Raw genomic sequence first — 19,646 nt, forward strand, 5'->3', positions numbered from 1 at the left:
TATGGTTATGGTTATATCGCCACCTGTTGGTTTGGCATGCTCTTGATAGCGCTTCATAGCGTGTTTTTGTGTTTTCATGTGGACGGAGATTTTTTTTAAACCGTGCTTTTGTGGACGAGATTTTTTTTAAACAAAGGAGGAAAAACTTTATTAAAACCTTTTATAAAAATACCCATGTACGTGTGGACTAGGCCTGACAGAAGAGCACATGGCACACAGAAACAAACAAAAGCCATGTGCAAAAGGCACATGGCAAACAAACTCAACAGAAGCCATGTGCTCCAACAGAAAACAGGACATACAGGACATAAGAGCACATGGCAGACAAACACCCTCGTCTGCCACGTGCCCTAACAGAAAACAAGACACAAGACAGACAGAAGCGCACCGGAGCATGAATGTCAGGAACCCCGCGATCCAGACACCATGCCCCGAACACTCAAAGCAGTCATACAGTAAGAGCGCACGGCCCAGAGAACAACCCCAAAGCCGTATACGTTCACACAAGGACAAGACAAACACATGAGTGTTAGGATCAAACTAAAAATAAGGTGACAGGACCCTGACACAATGTTACTTTTCATTTAGAAGAGATGTTTTTCATCTGCAGTGTTTTACTCAAGGGCACAATGCTGATAGAATGTAATGTCAAGGAATCTGCGGGTTCTGAACCTCAGCCAACATTTGTGGGAATTAGTAATTAATAGCACAATAAACCACTCATTACAGAAATGCATCTAAATACAAATTTTCACTTTATTACATTTTATGCTGATGAAGTATCTTGGAAAAAGTCCAAAAGAGTCTCATTTTGAAAATATTTGCACTTTGTGAATATACATTATTTTTTTACATCGGACTTATCTAAATGAAACTGTCATATCCAGATGTACAATTTAAAACTTATGCAGCTAAATAAACCTCTACATCAATGTAAATAATTAGGCTTTTATATAGGTGAATGATCTTATATTTATTTATTTTTATGAATCACATCTGATATTGCATTGAAATGTATAGGTCTTATTAAACTTTAAGTAGAGTTTTAGATTTATTTCATCCCACATTTATAAAGGTGTGTTATGGTTAAATTCAAAGAGATAATTTGAGTAATCTCAAAATATATTGTGCTTGAGAAACAAACAGCACTAACTTGGAAATAATAATAAAAATAACTTTATGCAAGTGTTTAAAGCCACTGTGATTCTATATCATAACTGGTCATAATGAAGTAATGTATAATGCAGTATCAGTAACAAAGACGTAGGCTATACTAGATTAAGAGAGCAATATGAGATAAGAAAGGCCTAAAAGGTCCATCTTAACTGTCTTTGTTTTAGTATAGTCATAAAAAATATCTAACTTTTGTAAATAAGGCAATTGTCTTTTGTTTTTCTTCTCACACATCATAAAATGATAATGAATGTATTTTGTCCCACTTTGGGGAGTCTCCGCATCCAAACATTGTCCATGAGAATTAAACAAGCACAAATATAATACAAACTTTGAATAAACAATTTTATTTGTGATTACAAGACCACATAGCCTATGTATTAATAATAATGTTTGCCATTGTAAAATGTTTTAAACTAATAAAGCAAATGTTTTTTTTTAAATAAACATTTAATAACTATGTTTAATTAATATTATTATTTCAATTATTCTTATAATTGTAATATTGTTAATTGTTTCGTCTTGGAAGTAAGCTCTATTTTACATAGTAAACTTTTCCGGTTAAAGGGCTTTTATTTTGAAATGCGGCATATCCGGCGCTGCCTTCGTTTTTGCTCGACAGATGAAAACATCAGTGTTGGGTGCTAATGCCGGGCTGATTCCTGCTACAATCAGCAAGATGTTTGTCATCCTACTGCCTATTTCCAATCAATACGGATCAAACTGTTAGCGTTTACTGTATCTGTAGGTAGCCAAAGCCCATTTTGTATTGCAATACCTTTTTGGTAAGTGATGTCTTTGATTTATTTGGCCAGAAATCCAGCTAGTGCTAACTGCCTAGATATTAATTCATATTGGCCTGATTATTTTTCAAAAGTGGATTAATTATGGTCATGTCAAGAGTAAAGTAATGCACTTTTCTAAATCATTTGGATACATGTGGTGTGCAGTTTGAAAAATGATTTGTGCAATGGATACCTTTCTATGTACTGTGCAAATGGTGTGATGTGTATATGTTGTATCTTATCATATTTCATATTTATTGTATTTTATTTTGTCATACAGTGCTGCTAACATGGGATTATCTATCTATCTATCATTTAATTATATTTTAATACATTTTTTTTTCATTTTAATGTACATCATATTTTTGCTTGTATACATAGGTCACTAGTCGAATTCTTTTGCATTTTAATTTAATTTTTTCATTACAAATAATATTATTTAATAAATATTAAATTAATATCAAGTGGAAAGTAAAAGAAATGCACAAATTTCACAATTTCTTAGTATTTGGTATATGATAAACTTGTTTATATATATATATATATATATATATATATATATATGAATTTAGTTATTTGACTTAGCTGTCAGTAAGCTTTTACAGAAAAAGCACTTTCCTCTTTTTTAATATTCAGCTGCTGTATGCATATGTATTTTTTTTCTGAATTAAGGTGCGATTAAGTTAAAGGCACAATATGTAAGATTTTGGATTAAAATATCCAAAAACCACTAGAACAGTGTTATATATTTTGTTGACTGATGTACTTACATTATCCCAAATGTTTCCAAGAATGTTTAAATCCAGAGAAATAAGCAACTTTAACCTGCGTCGCCTATCAATGACATCATTCCTGCGTTACCCTTGATTTCCGGTTTTGTTTCGTAGAAACCATGGAAACACCAAAGACGCTTTAATATATTATGTTTTATTAGACAAGGGAACAACTGTTTCAATACATTTACAGACAGAAAACTAATCATTGTTTTTTATATATATATATATATATATATATATATATATATATATATATATATGTTATATTGTTATATATGTAAAATTACAGGTCTGATCTGCTGATCTGTGATTTAGTTTTATGATAATATGAGCAGCTCATGAGGCTCTCCTGACATCAGCCTTGCTGTAGTGGTGAATCCGAATACAGCTTTAATTTCTGTGCGCTGTTAAAATGTCTCTAAAGGTTAATCACACTGTCTTGCAATGACCAAATCTACATTTCCCTTTAATCTAAATGTCAACCCTCCTTAACATTAAATGACATTCTCTCTTGGCTGGATTTCTCTGTTGGCATTGGGTTATATGAATGATGTTTAAATATGATAATTAAACCGTGCAATCTTTCACAGGTCTCTAATTTTGAGTAGAAGAAAATGAACGGCTTATCCATCAGCGAGTTGTGCGGCCTCTTCTGTTGTCCGCCCTGTCCCAGCCGGATTGCAGCGAAGCTGGCCTTCCTGCCCCCGGAGCCAACCTACACTCTTCTGCCAGACCTGGAGTCCACCTCCCCTGTGACCTCTAACCTTGGAGCCTCAGGTTTGCGCTCACGCTTGGGCGGTGGTGCCGGAGGAGGAGGTGGTGCTGGAGGTGGAGGAGGAGGTGCTGGAAGTGGAGGAGGAGGAGGTTTTGGTGACAGGAGTGGTGAAGGCCGGTGGAAGCTGCACCTCTCTGAGCGAGCAGAGTTCCAGTACTCCCAGAGGGAGCTGGACGGAACTGAGGTCTTCCTTACTCACTCCAGCCGTGGCAACAGAGTGGGATGTATGTATATACGCTGTGCCCCATCCGCAAGGTGAGGAAGGATCAGCTTAAATTTGTCATGAAACAGAAGTTGCGGTAGGGTTTTCGTTGCTATTGCTACGTGTATCTGAGTGAAACGGCTTCTTGAACAAGAAAAAATGTAGGACAGGACTTGATTTTATCCATGCAGAAATTGATTGGATGGTTGTGGTTTGCAATTGCTGTGATCTCATGTGAGTGACAGGTTTTCCCGCCCTCGCGCTAGCAAACATGTAGTCAGAGAAGAGAAGAGATGTTGCTGCAAGAGGGAGGGCGAAGTTATTTTGATTAAAGATTATGAGGGCACATGAATTTGAAAAAAAATGATGTGCACAGATAAACCATTTATAACAAATGCAGAAATATTCTATAAAAAACAAAACAAAAGCAATTTGGTCATGGTGACCCTAAAATTTTAATGTAGAAAGCATTCTTTAGTTGTTGTTTTGGTAGTTTTCTTGTTTAGCCAGACTGTAGGATAAAATCTGACTCTGGTTCTCTGCATTGGTTGTTGAGTGTATTGAGTTAAGTGTATCATTTTTAAACAACATGATACTAATGTTTTAACTTGGGAACAGTTCAGAAATCAGTATTTCGTGGAATAACCCTGATTTCCAACTTTCATGTGTATTGTCATGTTCTCTACCATTCTTTCATATTGCTGTTGGGTGATTTTTATGTCACTCCTGGCACAAAAATGTAATCAGCTCAGCTTTGTTTGATGGCTTGTGACATACCATCTTCCTCTTGATCACACTCCAGAGGTTTTCGGTGGGGATCAGGTCTGGACATTGGACTGGCCAAGACAGGATTTAGTTCTGGTGGTGGTCCACCAAATATTGAATTCTTAAAGGGATAGTTTGCCCAAAAATGAACATTATCCCATGATTTACTCACCCTCAAGCCATCCTAGGTATATATGACTATCTTCTTTAGCACTCAAGATTTCGAAGCCCAAAAAAGTGCATCCATCCATCATAAAAGTAATCCATACGACTCCAGGGGGTTAATAAAGGCCTTCTGAAGCAAAGCGATGAGGATTTTCTAAACATTATAAACTGTAATACCTGGTTTCTGGCAATGGCCGTATGCGAGTCTTGTTCCGGTGGAATAGCAACCCCTGACCCGACGCATGACGTAGGATGTAGGACTAGCATAAGCTTAGGTGAAAGTAGACTCCTCTCGCGGTTCCAACAAATAGGGCTGGGCAACAAACTCAAGCTCCTCTTTTCTTATATCAAAATCCTCAGACATTTCTCTTTAAAAATTCTCGTTTTAGACTTATAATTCGTGACTAGTGTTTTGTTTTGCTCTATCCTCTGAGCTTCTGCTTTCGTCAATACGTCATGGGGTCACTCTACCGCCGGATCTAGACTTGTGTATGGCTGTCTGCCAGAAGCCAGTTATAATAGTTTATACATTTTTTAATATGGATATTGTTTTTTATTTATTTATTTATTTTATTTTTTTTTACAAAAACGCATCGCTTCACTTCAGAAGGCCTTTATTAACCCCCTGGATCCGTATGGATTACTTTTATGATGGATGGAAGCGCATTTTTGGGCTTCAAAATCTCGAACGCCATTCCCTACCATTATAAAGCTTGGAAGAGCCAGGATATTTTTTTAATATGACTCCGACTGTATTTGTCTGAAAGAAAAAAGTCATATACACCTAGGGTGGCTTAAGGGTGAAAATCATGGGATAATTTTCATTTTTTGGTGAACTATCCCTTGAACTCTTCTGAAGTTAAAACATTAGTATTGTGTTGTTTAAAAAGAATATAAACTTGTTTTCTTTGTATTATTTAAGGTCTGAAAACATTGCATCTTTTTTGTTATTTTGACTAGTTGTCATTTTCTGCCAATACATGCTCTAAATGACAATGTTCATTTTACTCAAACACATACATAAAAAGAGAAACTGCTAATTTTGCATTTGTCTCTTTAATTTTTTTCCGATCTGTATAATATGGATTTAGAAAATGGATGATGTGAATTTTCTTTTCATGCAGATTTTAAGTTCTGTATATGTATAATGTCAGCATTATATTGTTGTATCTCTTCTTCTTAATCAAGAAATGTAATTATTTTACAATGCCCTGATATGCAAACCATCATGCCATCAACTTTATAGCCAATCCCTCTGTTTTGTGCACTATAGGTACACTGTGCTCTTTTCTCACGGTAATGCTGTGGATCTCGGTCAGATGAGCAGCTTCTACATCGGTCTGGGCACTCGTATCAACTGCAACATCTTCTCTTATGACTACTCTGGTTATGGAGTCAGCACAGGGAAACCCTCTGAGAAGAATCTGTATGCAGACATAGACGCTGCTTGGCATGCTTTGCGCTCAAGGTATGTCAGAATCCTGAGACTAGAAAGCATGCTACTGTACTGGTACAATAATGAAATTTTGTATTTATTTCACTTCCGTGCTGTCTCAGGTATGGCATCAGCCCTGAGAATATAATCCTTTATGGGCAGAGCATTGGCACCGTGCCCACCGTGGACCTGGCGTCCCGTTATGAGTGTGCTGCCGTGGTACTTCACTCACCTCTCACCTCAGGGATGAGGGTGGCCTTCCCTGACACCAAGAAGACATACTGCTTTGACGCCTTCCCAAAGTCAGTGAACACTGAAAACCTTTTTCTTTGCATGACAAAGATGTACTTAAAGGGTTCCTATTAAGCTTTTTTACGTTTACTTTTTTTACGCCTTTCTGCCAACTCAAGGTCGCTTTACAATATTCTAACAAGTAAACATGACAGCAGGCAAAGAGACCATACAGATACCCTGAGTATAGATAACATGAAACAGATCATAAAGTTAGGGATCAGAGAAACAAGAAGTGAAAAGATGTTTTAAGGTGGGTTTTGAAGACCATGGAGGGCTTTGAATGTAATAAGAAGTTTCTTGTATTGAATACGAAAGCGAACAGGTAGCAAATGTATAGAATAGGAGTAATGTGGGAAGATTTCTTTGTATATGTGAGGACCCTAGCTGCGGAGTTCTGAATATACTGGAGCTTATTTATTGTTATATAAGTCATTGGAGCCATAGAAAAGAGAATTACAGTAGTCAAGCTGAGAAGTAATGAAAGCATGAAATAGGGTCTCAGCATCATTGATATTTAAAAACTGACATAAACAAATGATATTATGGCGGTGAAGGCAGACTTGGTAAGTGAGGAAATGTGAGGATGGAAGGAGAGAAAAGAATAAAAGATTATACCCAGGTTTTTAACAGTGGTGGAGGGTCGAACCAGGACTCCAGCGACACTAACATTAACATTCTCAAGAAGCAGATCTGTTTTATCAGTGTTGAGTTTGAGAAAATTAATGGTCATCCATGCATTTATGTCATTAATACAAGCTGATATGGATTTGTGGGGAAAAGAGCAGTGGATTGAGAACTGATGTAAAGTTGGGTGTCATCTGCGTAGCAATGGAAGTTAAAGCCATGATGACGGATAATGAAAGCATGTAGATGATGAAGAGTAAAGGCCCAAGAACAGAACCCTGGGGAACACCGTGTGAGACAGGGGAAGTAGTGGACTTAGCCTGGTGCATAGAGATGTAATGCTGATGGTTAGACGGGTAGGAAGTGAACCAAGACTTTATCTAAAACTTTATTTGCATAAAACATGTAGTCAGAATACTTTTGAATGACCATCAATGAAGAAATTAGCTTTTTAACTGCAAAATAGTTGTTTTTTTTTAATGCTGGTCTGATAAATAAAAACATTTTATAACCTCTTTACTAACTAAAGGGATAGTTCAACCAAAAATGACGGTTGTGTCATCATTTATTCACACTCATTTCGCTCTAAACCTGTATGACTGAGGAATAAATGACATTATAAAGTATATTGAAATAGAAAACAGTTATTTTAAATTGTAATATTTCAGAATATTACTGATTTTACTGTATTTTAGATCAAATGAATGCAGCCTTCAAAAACATTTTAAAAAGTCTTACAGTCACCAAACTTTTAAACGGTACAAAAGAGCAAATTTTGACAGATCTGGTCTGTTCCTAACACAAAGCTGTTATGATTTCAGAATATAGCACACAGAGTCAAATGAAGAAAAGCTCTGATCCCCTTAAAAATAATTACATTGGAAAAAAGACCAGTATGTTCTTCCAAATGTCCTTTTCAGTTCCACAAAAAAAAAAAAAGTGAGTCATACTAATTTGGAAGGCATTAGGGAGAATAAATGGTGGCAGAATTTTCATCTCCGGGTGGACTGTTTTTTTTAATGGCCCTTTGTTGTGTCTTATTCTGTTCTCTCAGCATTGAGAAGGTGTCTAAAATCACATCCCCAGTGCTGATCATTCATGGGACGGAGGATGAAGTGATTGATTTCTCTCATGGTCTGGCCCTGTTTGAGCGCTGCCCAAAAGCCGTGGAGCCACTGTGGGTCGAAGGAGCTGGACACAACGACATCGAGCTCTACAGCCAGTACCTGGAACGCCTGCGTCGGTTCATCAGCCAGGAAGTGGCTGCGCAGTAAACGCACCCTTCAAAACATCAAGAAAGGCAGATCTTTCAGCCCTGGACACTTAATTGTGCTCACGTCCATAAATGGTTGACATATATGGAAAGCAAACAAACAGAATTCAGTTCTGGAGGGTTTGTTTTTCTATAGACTGCCGTCTCTTTCTTTCTATCAGCCTGGAGCTGAGTTTTCTACTGAGAAGACATCTCGACTTCACACTGAAAAGATCGGAATGTGTGAGCGTCGGTCTCAGGAAGGACCTCAGTACATCTGAGGCACTCTCTCACAGTTGATTTGGCTTGTGATTTTTGTGACCAGGACAAGTGAAATGTCATTTGAACAGGACTAAAATCTAGTATCTCTTTATGAAGCTCTTATCTTGTGGGTGTTTATGTACTTTTTGTTAGGTCTTGTGGGTAAGCAGATGACCAGTCTGTTTTAAAATACAGCATCAACACCTTTTCAGACAAAAACTCTCTGCTGGACAGATTCTGTTTGTGTGTGTGTGTGTACTTGTATAACTATCTTTGTGAGGACCAGTTTGAGTTTTAGACCATCAGAGTGAGGACAAAGGCCCTGTTCACACCTGGTATTAAGATGCGTTTTAGTTGATTGGATCACAAGTAGATGAGGCAGACACATACCCGTTTACACCTAGTGTTTTAATCCGTCTCTTTTGTCCACTTTCAACCACTTCTGTCCTGATTTCTTTGAGGGGAGGGCCTATGGGAGGGTAAATGTATGGGTTTTTTCAGATCTTTTGATCTAATGGACAAAAAAAGCTTGCGCATTTACATATGAACGCACCTGGAGATGACAGAAAAATATATGTAGAGCATCAGCTTTCATTTTTGCTCTGACAGCCGCAAGACCATACCGAACGCTGTGAGTGTGTGTTAGAAATCAGGAATGGTGAGAGAACATTGTGATTGGTACATTTTTCGTCTTCAAACCAAACTTGGGTCTTCAGCTGTCAAAGTTTAAATCCTGTCTGGCTAGCGCGCTTCCCATAATGTTTACGTGTTAGGTCAGTAGGTGGTCTTTTGTTGCTGTGATCGACTCATGTCGATCACATGAGCGTTGACACTACGAAAGCAATCTAGTCTAATGCGTTTTTGACTACCTCTGGAAGTGGTCGAAAGTGGACAAGCTGAAAACGTTTTAGACCCCATTTACACCTGTATTTAGTGTCATCCACTTGTGATACGATCGACAAAATCACATCTTAATACCAGGTGTAAACAGGGCTAAAGAGAGTAAAGTGAGAACATTTAGGCCAGTCCTCACTTTCTGAGACCCCTTTAAAGGTTTTAGGATCAAGACTTTGTTTTTAGGGATAAGGTTATAATTAGGTTAAGGGTTCGGGATAGGCACTTGTGATGTTATGATGGGTAAGGCCCTGGGTATACTTTGTTTTTTACGCGTACGCTAGTGCACGCGCACAGTCGAACGCACAGCCTTGCAAAAAGTATATTTTATTTGATTCGTACGCTTACACAGGCGTTCCATGCATGCGCAGTTTTGAACAATCTCTCGCCACTAGTTACAACCCATGTAAACATCTTTGTATTCTTTCATGCTAGAGTACTTTCTAACCTTTGCACAACCTGTCATCTATATAGTCATCGCTGTAGCTTGCCTGTGTTCAGGTCTGTTCTGTTTATGCAGTTTTTCTTGGGCTACCTTGTGAATTGACGCCCCCAGGACATAGTTGCCACCTTGTGGATAAACTAATTACTGCAAAAAAAATAAATAATTAAATGCGCATGTGCAACCTCCGCGTACAAGTACGAGCAGTTACAAAAATCCGGTGGTGCGCCTACAGTACGCACATACTCTTCTGATGACAAAATTCATGTCACACGCACTATACGCTGACCCTCGCGTATGCATAAAAAGTGAACTATATTTTAGGCTTTAGGGTTAGAAGCTAGAGAGTGCATTGTGTCAGTGAATGTCCTCATTAAGATTATGTACAAGTGTGTGTGTGTGTGTGTGTGTGTGTGTGTGTTCTCAACCTTTTTTAGACCATCTGCTGTGTGTGTGAATGTGTTTTCATTGAAATCTTCTGATTTACTTATTCATTAGACATCTAGAGATACACTACCAGTCAAACGTTTGGACACTGAGTTTGTTTCTCAAAAAATATTTTTTGAAAAAATTAGCTTGAAATAAGTTTTGTAGATAAATATGAACTGTGCCTACAGTACATATGAATATCTTTACAAAACTAAATTCTTTATTAATGTTCTTTTTTTTAATGGATATGTCAGACCAGATAGTGATGTGTCCGGCATAAATGCGATACTGTTTAAAAACCGTCCCAGGATGCTTCTCATGAAGTTGGTTGATGAATGTCCAGACTCCAGAGCTGGAATCTAGACAAAGAATATAAGACTGTTTTAATTCAACTTTTTTGGTCATTGCATGTTTCACATACTTTAATTTGTCATTTTATAGTTTTGATGACTTTACTATTATTCTAAAATGCGTATAAGTAGATCTGTCCAAACTTTGACTAGTACTGTAGGTCTCTACAGGTTTTGTTTTCTCCAGATTCTTCATTTTTTTCTTTTGACATCTCTCCATTTGCTTCCCTATCATTATAAAAAGGAGTCTCAACACTGTTTTTATGTATGTGAAATATGGACATATACTGCCACTCAAAAGTTTGGGATCAGTAAGATTTTTTATTTATTTATTTATTTATTTTTTTTTAATAAAAAATACATTTTTAGCAAGCATGCTTTAAATTGATCAAAAGTCACAGTAAAGACATTTATAATGTTACAAAAGATTTCTATCTCAAATAAATGCTGTTCTTTTGAACCTTTTATTTAAAAAGTAGCATGGTCTCCACAAAAATATGAAGCAGCACAACTGTTTTCAACATTGATAATAATAAGAAATGTTTCTTGAGCAACAAATCAGCATATTAGAATGATTTCTGAAGGATCATGTGACACTGAAGACTGGATTAATGATGTTAAAAATCAAGCGTTGCGTCACAGGAATAAATTATATTTAAAATATATTAAAGTTATTTTATATTAAAATAATATTCCACTATATTCCTTTTTTGTTGTATTTTTGATCAAATAAATGCAGCCTTGGTGAGCAAAAACATTGTTGACCCCAAACTTTTGAATGGTAGTGCATTACAATTTTCTTCTCGCCGTATTGCATTGATCGTTGTATTATATTTTTTTTTACATTTTTTTTTTTATTTGTGTGTTCATTCATTTCATTTATCAGTTAAAGAAGAAACAGATTGTCTAAATAAGCAAAAACTCTAAAACCGGAGCCAGAGACAAAAGTGAAGTGAAGTGAAGTAAAGAAAGTAAGGAAGAGATTGAAACTCTTCCCTGCTCCAAATTATGATTTTGTGATGTATCATATGTATCACAATGAAGTAGTTGGCTTTTCCAGCCCCTAAAATGGGGACTGAATTTGTAAATATATCAGTTTGTGATCCCTTTTTCCACTTTGTCCCCACACACTGAATTGTGGCAGGTCAATAGATGTAATTTTGCCCACTGTGAGCGCCTGAGAATGACAGGAAACCTCACTCTATACCCAAAAGATCACTCTACACCTGTTCTTCTCACATTGAGTTCTCCTCTTAGCTTGATGTAACGCACGTTGATGTAATGGTGCATAAATGAACTCTGACCTTAACACCCAAGTCAACCTCAGTCTGACGTGTGATTGACAGTTTTCTGAGCCATTTCAGAATGGGGTCGTGACCTCCATCCACCGCTGACCTCTTGTCTGTGTTTATGTCTGCGAGAGGACGAACTGTGACAGGTTTTTTTATATTACCGCATGCTAGGTCACTGAATCACGTTTTTTGCTATTTCTAATCGCATAATGGTTTGTATATTGAGCTATTTAAGCGTTCACTTCTCTCGTGAAACAGCCTCGCTGTAATAGACATGCTCTTATGTGTTCAGTGGATATTTAACATGAACTTCCAGATCTATTTTTATAAGGTTGATATGTCTTTGCTATAATATGAACAAACCTTTCACTGTTTAAGAGCCGTTTTTAAAGGGATAGGTGTGTCTTTTTAGCCTGGACATGTAGTTTTTTCACTTAAAGGGATAGTTCACCCAAAAATGAAAATCTGTATGACATAATTTGTTCTGTGGAAGGATAATTTTTGAATATTAGAAGATGATATACAATGAAGCATATAATGAGCAAGGACTGTCAAGCTTAGAGAAGTAAATGAATTAGTGAATAAATATTTAAAGGGATAGTCCACCAAAAATGAAAGTTGTCATCATTTATTCATCCTCATGTCGTTCTAAACCTGTATGCATTTCTTTCTTCTGCAGAACACAAAAGAAGATATTTTGAAGAAAGTTGGTAACCAATCAGTTTGGGTTCACATTACTTTCCATTGTATTTCTTGTCCAAACAATGGAAGCCAATGGGAAAAGAAACTTGTTTGGTTATCAACATTCTTCAAAGTATCTTCTTTTACGTTCCAGAGAAGAAATTAAGTCATACAAGTTTGGAATGACATGAGGGTGAGCAAATAATGACACATTTCATTTTTGGGTTGACTATCCCTTTAAATTTTTTGTGTTCCTCATACAAAGCAATCGTACAGCTTGTTTATGATACTTTAATGGTGATTTTTGTCTCTTTTTGACCCTCTTTAAGGTCTTTTTATTTCATTTTTTTTTTTTAAAGCAGCTCATAAAATCTTCAAAGTAAGAAGTCAGAGAGGTTTTAAACACCATGAGGGAGAGTAAATTATGAGTTTTCATTTTTGAGTGAACTGTTCCTTTATATAGGCATTGCAGCCTCTTTAACATCTTGTTTGCTATGCATCACCTAAGGTCAGTACTTGTTTTTTATCCTGATGTCTGTAAGACTTTGAAGACATCTTTAAGACCCTGACTCCTGTAAAATGCAGTGTGTACTCAGGAACATTTCAGTTTTTGCTTAACGCACTGCATATTTGTCGTCAAAATGCTGCCACTAAAACAAAATCTGATTTAGACTGCAGGAAAAATAGTTTTGTTTGTTGACACAATGTCATAATGAGCATAGCAAACTTTGTGTTAAAGCAGGTGGTGTGCCGATTTCAGTATGCATGTAATAGATAAGATATAAATCAAAATGAAAATGGACTAATTATAGCGTGCAATTTCAGTGTATATTATGACTTTCCGAGATTAAATTGTCCACATTAGTATAATATATGAAAAGAATGGTAGAATGTTTCTTGTCATTTGCTTTATAGAGCTCTAAATAAAAAGGGTTAGTATTCACATCTCTGAACAACCGAGCAATAATGTCGAACCTTTGACTGTGAGAGCTGGACAGAGTCGATTTACTCTGTCAGACTCCACAATAAAACTCCACATAATGATCATTTGAAATGACGCAGCACAACCTTATCTGATAACTCTAAAAAACTGTATGCCGACTGACAATTTTGTATAGCGATATGAAGCTAATTTGCTGTATTTCTAGTCACGCTGAGTCACATATCTGTATCGAGATCTGCAAGAAAATTACTGTATATTTCCAGGTACATGTCTGTATAATGAGGTTATGATGTGTCCCCCTATGATGTAAGATGCATTGTGTGTGTTTATGGATAATGTTTTCTTTCTTTCCTTCTTTTTTTTTTTTAGCTGGAAGATGTGATGTATCTGTGGTTGAGTAATAAAGGAAAGCTGTAAAGTTACAGCGGTATTTTTACATTTATTTTCATAGGTTGGCAGATTAGTGGTTAAATGATATGGGATTTTCTAGAGAGCAGGAGGCTTGTTTGGCCTCTTGTCTTTGACAACACTTCTGTTAATTGCTACTGATGATCTTAAATATCAGCTGATTAATTGAATTATACAATGCTGTCCTTTAACTGAGGAGTATCTAAACAAAAGTATTGATGCTACTTTCTTAACTATATTTCCAGCAGCATGACAGTAGTTGTAGCCTTTAAGATTTTCAATTGTATAGTAAAATTCCATCAAACTGAATTGAATAATCCTTACATATTATTAATTTGTAAGCAATAAGGTACGAGAGGCTGTGCTATATTGTGAATAAGTCATGGCTGCGAAGTGGAGTGCCTGCAACCCCTTCAGCCGTGACTTGTTCACGATACAGCACTAGCCTCGAGTACCTTATTGCTTACATATTAATAATATGTAAGGATTATTCATTAATAATATATAAGGATTGTTATAAAAGGGTTAACACACAATACAAATATTAAAGCCAAAAAATATGTATCAATACAACTTTCATGAAGTAAAATCACTAAAAGCATTCCTTCCGCCGGAAAAATAGTCACTGACTGTGACATTGTTACATTATTACGCCATTAGATGGCGGCAAAGACTGTCTTTATGAGTGAGTCAATCACTAGTGAAGACTTTTATATTGAAAACACTGAATTGTAGTGAACACGGAACAAGACGCAACTGACAAATGCTTTGACTAGCGCTGTCAGTCACGGGAAAACCCCTTAACTGTTAAAAGGACAAGATATTGCAGCGGACATTTAAACTGATTTTTTATTATGAACATAGGACTGACCTGAAGGAAAATTCTAAATCTAAATGCAGGTAATAAACTCACTCACTCGATCTCTTTCTCACAATACTCTTCTACATAGTACAGTAAGCTTCAATGAACAATATAAACTGAGAGCAAACAGTTTACATTGCTAAGAGTGGTCGTTAAGGGTGTTGTGTAGTGATACACAGAACCGTTGGGTGAAGCAGTCATAGCCTTGTTTTATTGTGAATAAAACACAGCTATTGACCGATCAGAATCAAGGACAAGAACTAACCATTTTATAATATGAATTAAGAATTTTTAATGAGTAAAAAATAGGAGCTTAATAAAAACATTTTGTATAAATCTTAATGGAACAAGCTGGACCATTTAGTTTTTGATTTGTATATCGTATTCATAAATTTTAAACATATTTTCATTTTTTTTTAATTTATAAATACAAATCACAAAAATTAAGTGGTCCCTTGTTCCATTAAGATTTATACAAAATGTTTTGAGTGCTAGTTTTTTTTTTTTTTCTCATTTAAAATTCTTTATTCATAACATGAATATGTAAGGATTATTCAAATCAATTTGATGGAATTTTACTATACAACTGAAATTCTTAAATCTTAAAAAAAAAAAGGCTTTTTTGAATGTTCAGTTGGTTTGAAAATAGTATAGCATAGTTTTAGTAATTTTGTTGTTTTTGTCATTTTTAATAGTTTTTTTTAATTGTCTATATAGTTTTTATTAATTTTTATTCCAATTTTAGTTTATTTTAGTGCATACAGTTAAACTTGAAAAACTAAATTTTTATTTTATTTCAGTTAATGTTTTTTTTTTTTTTTCCAAGTAATAAAAATGGTTTAGTTTTAGTTAACTATAATAACCCTGGTTCATTGCAGTGTATTTGACTTCTTGTATATAAATTAGGGTGTTTTTTTATTTGGTGTAAGTTAATCTGTTCATATTTAATGCTATCACTCTAGTTAAAGGTGCTGTGCCAGCACCAAAACACACTTGTAGCCAGTCAGCAGTAAGGGGTGTAAACACTCATTAGGGCTGAGGTGCCTGTGTTGCATAGCGTGTTCAAATATAAACAGCATTTCTCAGAAATCACTTACTGCACCTTTAATGTTTTTTGTGCCAGGTAAATACTGCTGTGGCTGCCAAAAACAATTTATATGATATCATTAGCATATAGCACGAGGTTCTCGACTTTGCTAGCATGTAGTATAAGTAACTCACGCTTGTAGACAAACTACTCCAGACCTATAAATACACTGATGTTGATAGGCAGTTGCATTGACAGACAGGTCAATCGAACATATGCAAAAGTCCTCAAAAGCAAAACAGTGATTTGCACAAAGCTAGCAGCTTGTTACTGGTAGCTTGTTCCTTATTCTCAGAATAAGATTCCAATTGCAAAGACTATCTAGGAATCAACATCAGTAGCGTTTGCGTTTCTGAAGGTTACAGCAGTAAGCCACGTCTGCGTCACTCCTGACGTCCACCACTAGATGGCAGAATCCCTCTGTCTTCAAACACGATGCACCACTTTGCTGTCAGTCACTACCCACTTCTCAACAAATACGTATCACATCCCACATTCAATAAATCTGTTTGTGATTTTCAGGTCCATCTCCAGGGACACGGTAATATGTTTGTCTATTTTTAGCTATTCCGAAGCAATTTCGATTAAAATGGTTTGAGGCTAAGTTAAGAAGTAATTAGATTAAATGGTTCCCTTTAAATAAAATCTGCTTAACGCTTTAGTATGCAATTTTCTATGTTAAAATACTTTCTCCTATCCTAGCTTGATGTTCAGAGTAAACGGTAAGCAAGCTGATTTCCCCAAAAAGTGTAAAACACGGTTTTGTGATTTATTAAATCATTGCTTTGTTTGTTTGTGCCTTTCACAGCAACGGAGGCTCAGACTTGAGTTTGTATTTATTCAGAATTATTTAGCAGTTAGGACTACTTACTTACTGACAGTTTGGGGTGAGGCTAACCATTCCTACTAGTGGAAGGTCGTGGAAAAGTTTAAAAAAAATAATTATTTTTTCATTTTTGCTCTTCAGGTTCAAATGAATTGTTCATCCCAAAATGAAAAACAGGCCCAATTTTAACCCATTTAAATCCTCCCTCTCTGCTGCAGCTCTTAAATCTCATTTGTTTGACATCAGTGAGTCTATATGCACAAATTAGATTTGAGAGCTGTGGACAGACTTTTCATTTTTTGCTGAACTGTTTTATTGACATTAAATTGTTACAATGTTTTGGTCTGGCCTGCTGGCTTTTGTGGTGATTTGCCACGTTTTGAGAGTTTCCGCACATAGGTTTCCCATTTTGCAGGGTTTGTGCTAAAAACATTTTCTGGAGTGATTTGCCACTGACCTGTGTCCAATTTGTAGATGTCAGAATCGGATACTTTTCACCCGTTCCATATCAAAGCAGCATCTGTTCCAATGCTTGCCTAAAAATATCACCCGTAATGGTTTCCTGATGCTCATCTCCTCAGCAGCAGAAGCAAGGGTGATGAAAACCTGCCTGACAGGAATATTACTAAAAAGTGTTGCCCTCTCTCTTTTTTTCTCTTTGATCGCAGTTTCTTTGAGGGATATCAGGGAAACAGGGCTTTCAGAGTTGTTTTTCAGTCCTGAAAAAATATTTGCTTCGCACACTTGCAAAGGGCTTGTTTTTCTGTGGTTTTCTACAAAACTCTTTTTTTTATTATTTATTTAAGGAGTACAAATACCAAGTGTTACTAATTTGTTAATTTGTCTGGTTTAAGCATTGATAGTTGATGTGAACAACCCTTGAGAAATGCATGTGTGTGCTTTTGATCCTGTGGTTCAGCATGTTTGTAGTCTTTTGAGTGTTTTAATCTTTAATGAGTCATATCATACTGGTGAATATATCAGAATCTGAAGCAGATATCCCACACATCTCGGTGAATCAGCCGAGAATCCATCTGGAAAATCTGTTCTGCGTGTGTAACAGAGGGAGATGAAGCACTACCATCTACGCTGCTGAGTCACCTAAAGTGTTATAATGACACGTACGTACATTTCCTATGTTTTTACATGCAAAATATATTTTTAGACTTCCAGGATTACATGCACTTCATCACTGTCAAACGTTCCTTGACTGCAGGTTCAACCATGAATATACGAAGAATTGCAATGAAATAAAGTCAACAACAAATTAAGGTACAAAAACATTTTGTTTTACTATTATATATAAAAAATGATATTTAAAAATGTACATATCTGCCTTAGAAAAAAATATTTTATTTTATCTTTAGTTGCCATCTTGTTTTGATATGAAACATATAAACAGAGTAATCCATTAGACACACAACCGTTCAAAAGTTTTTTGGAAGAAATCTACATTTATTCAGCAAGGATGCGTTAAACTCATCAAAAATGACAGAAAAGACTTTTATAATGCTACAAAAGTTTCTGTTTCAAATAAATGCTGTTCTTTGATGCTGAAAATTCAGATTTGATATCAAAGGAAAAAAATACAATTTAAAATATATTAAAATAGAAAACAGTTATTTTAAATTGTAATTCCCCCCCCCAATATTACTGTTTACTGTATTGTTTATCAAATAAATGCAGCCTTGGTGAGTATAAGAGACTTCTTTCAAAACATTAAAAAAATCGTACCGACCCCAAACTTTCGAACGATAATGTACATGCGATATTTCAGTTAGAAACAAAGTGTTTGCAACTTTAACAATCTTTCTCCAGCAGGTTGGTGGAATCCAGGTTAAATTACATATTGGTAGGTAAATAGGTCATTGGTGAGCAGGTCAGTGTCATGACCTGTATCTGAGATGAGATCACAAGGAAAGATTATTTTTTGTTCTCCAACTGGTTCAGTCTGTTGATGTCTATTGTTGCTTCAGCAGGTGTGGCATCCAAAAACCAAACACAGATAGTCCAATGCATTATCTGAGCAGAGGCTTTGTTGTCCATGCGGTGGTAAGGATTCTTACCTTAAATAAACAGAAATTAAATAATAAAAGTTTTGAATATACCCTGACATTACAGTCACATATGTCTTCACAGATAATTTGTGTGTTTAAACCATAGACTGTAAAAAAAGATGGACGACACACCTTCACTCTCTTCCATTGTAGTAAGTGACACCGCCAGTGTGCCAATATGGCGATGACATCTTGAGTCTGGAGTCTGCACATAGTGAACTTGGAGCCTGAGTCTGCGCAGTAGTGAGCGCGAAGTGGATATCAAGGTCCCGCCCACACTCCCGCATAATCGGTTAATACAGTTTACTGCAGAACAACACATTATGTCGGTGTGAAATAAACAGTTCTGGAAATGTAGAAATCAAAGTTAAAGCTCCAATCTCCTCCTGAAGATCCAGATGCTTCAGTGACTACTACAGTCAGAGAAGCTGTCAATCATAATGTCAAAACACATTTTATAGCATATAATAACTAACTAAAACCAAACTTATTAAAAGAATGAACACTTGAACTAACTTCAGCGTTATAAAAACTGCCTAAAATTATAGAAATCATCTTTGGAAAAAAAATATTTGAAGTGTAATTTGATTGTTTAGTTTGTCTCATGTCCAATTACATTACATGGAGAGGGCGGGGTTTATGAACTATACTGCATCCAGCCACCTGGGGGCGATCAAGAAACTTTGGCTTCACTTTTCAGGACTCTTGTGGCACTCTTGGTTTGAACTTATTTCTTAATGACAATGATTCGGCTGTGTCTATTAAACCTTTGACAAGTACGATCACAGTGGAACATTCAGATCTGCGTTGGCGCTGCCGCTGATCCAGAGAGACAGTCTTTTCAACCACACAGTATTATTATTTCTGT

The 19,646-nt window shown here is 36.0% G+C and overlaps 1 protein-coding gene and 1 long non-coding RNA gene across 2 annotated transcripts; both read left to right on the forward strand.

Annotated features, from left to right (window-relative positions):
• Window positions 1–1,766: 1,766 nt before the first annotated feature.
• On the forward strand, window positions 1,767–9,692 carry abhd17aa (abhydrolase domain containing 17A, depalmitoylase a). The gene is made up of 5 exons (XM_051870965.1): window positions 1,767–1,958; window positions 3,325–3,764; window positions 5,915–6,109; window positions 6,199–6,378; window positions 8,049–9,692. The coding sequence occupies exons 2-5, from the start codon at window positions 3,349–3,351 to the stop codon at window positions 8,266–8,268; spliced, it is 1,011 nt and encodes a 336-aa protein (XP_051726925.1). The 5' UTR covers window positions 1,767–1,958; window positions 3,325–3,348; the 3' UTR covers window positions 8,269–9,692.
• Window positions 9,693–16,103: 6,411 nt separating this feature from the next.
• LOC127499596 (uncharacterized) lies at window positions 16,104–18,754 on the forward strand. Its single transcript, XR_007926147.1, has 4 exons — window positions 16,104–16,436; window positions 17,706–17,842; window positions 17,938–17,993; window positions 18,701–18,754. It is a non-coding gene; the product is annotated as an uncharacterized LOC127499596 (long non-coding RNA).
• Window positions 18,755–19,646: the final 892 nt, after the last annotated feature.

The sequence above is a fragment of the Ctenopharyngodon idella genome, chromosome 2 (genome assembly GCF_019924925.1).
Source record: "Ctenopharyngodon idella isolate HZGC_01 chromosome 2, HZGC01, whole genome shotgun sequence".
NCBI lineage: Eukaryota > Metazoa > Chordata > Actinopteri > Cypriniformes > Xenocyprididae > Ctenopharyngodon > Ctenopharyngodon idella.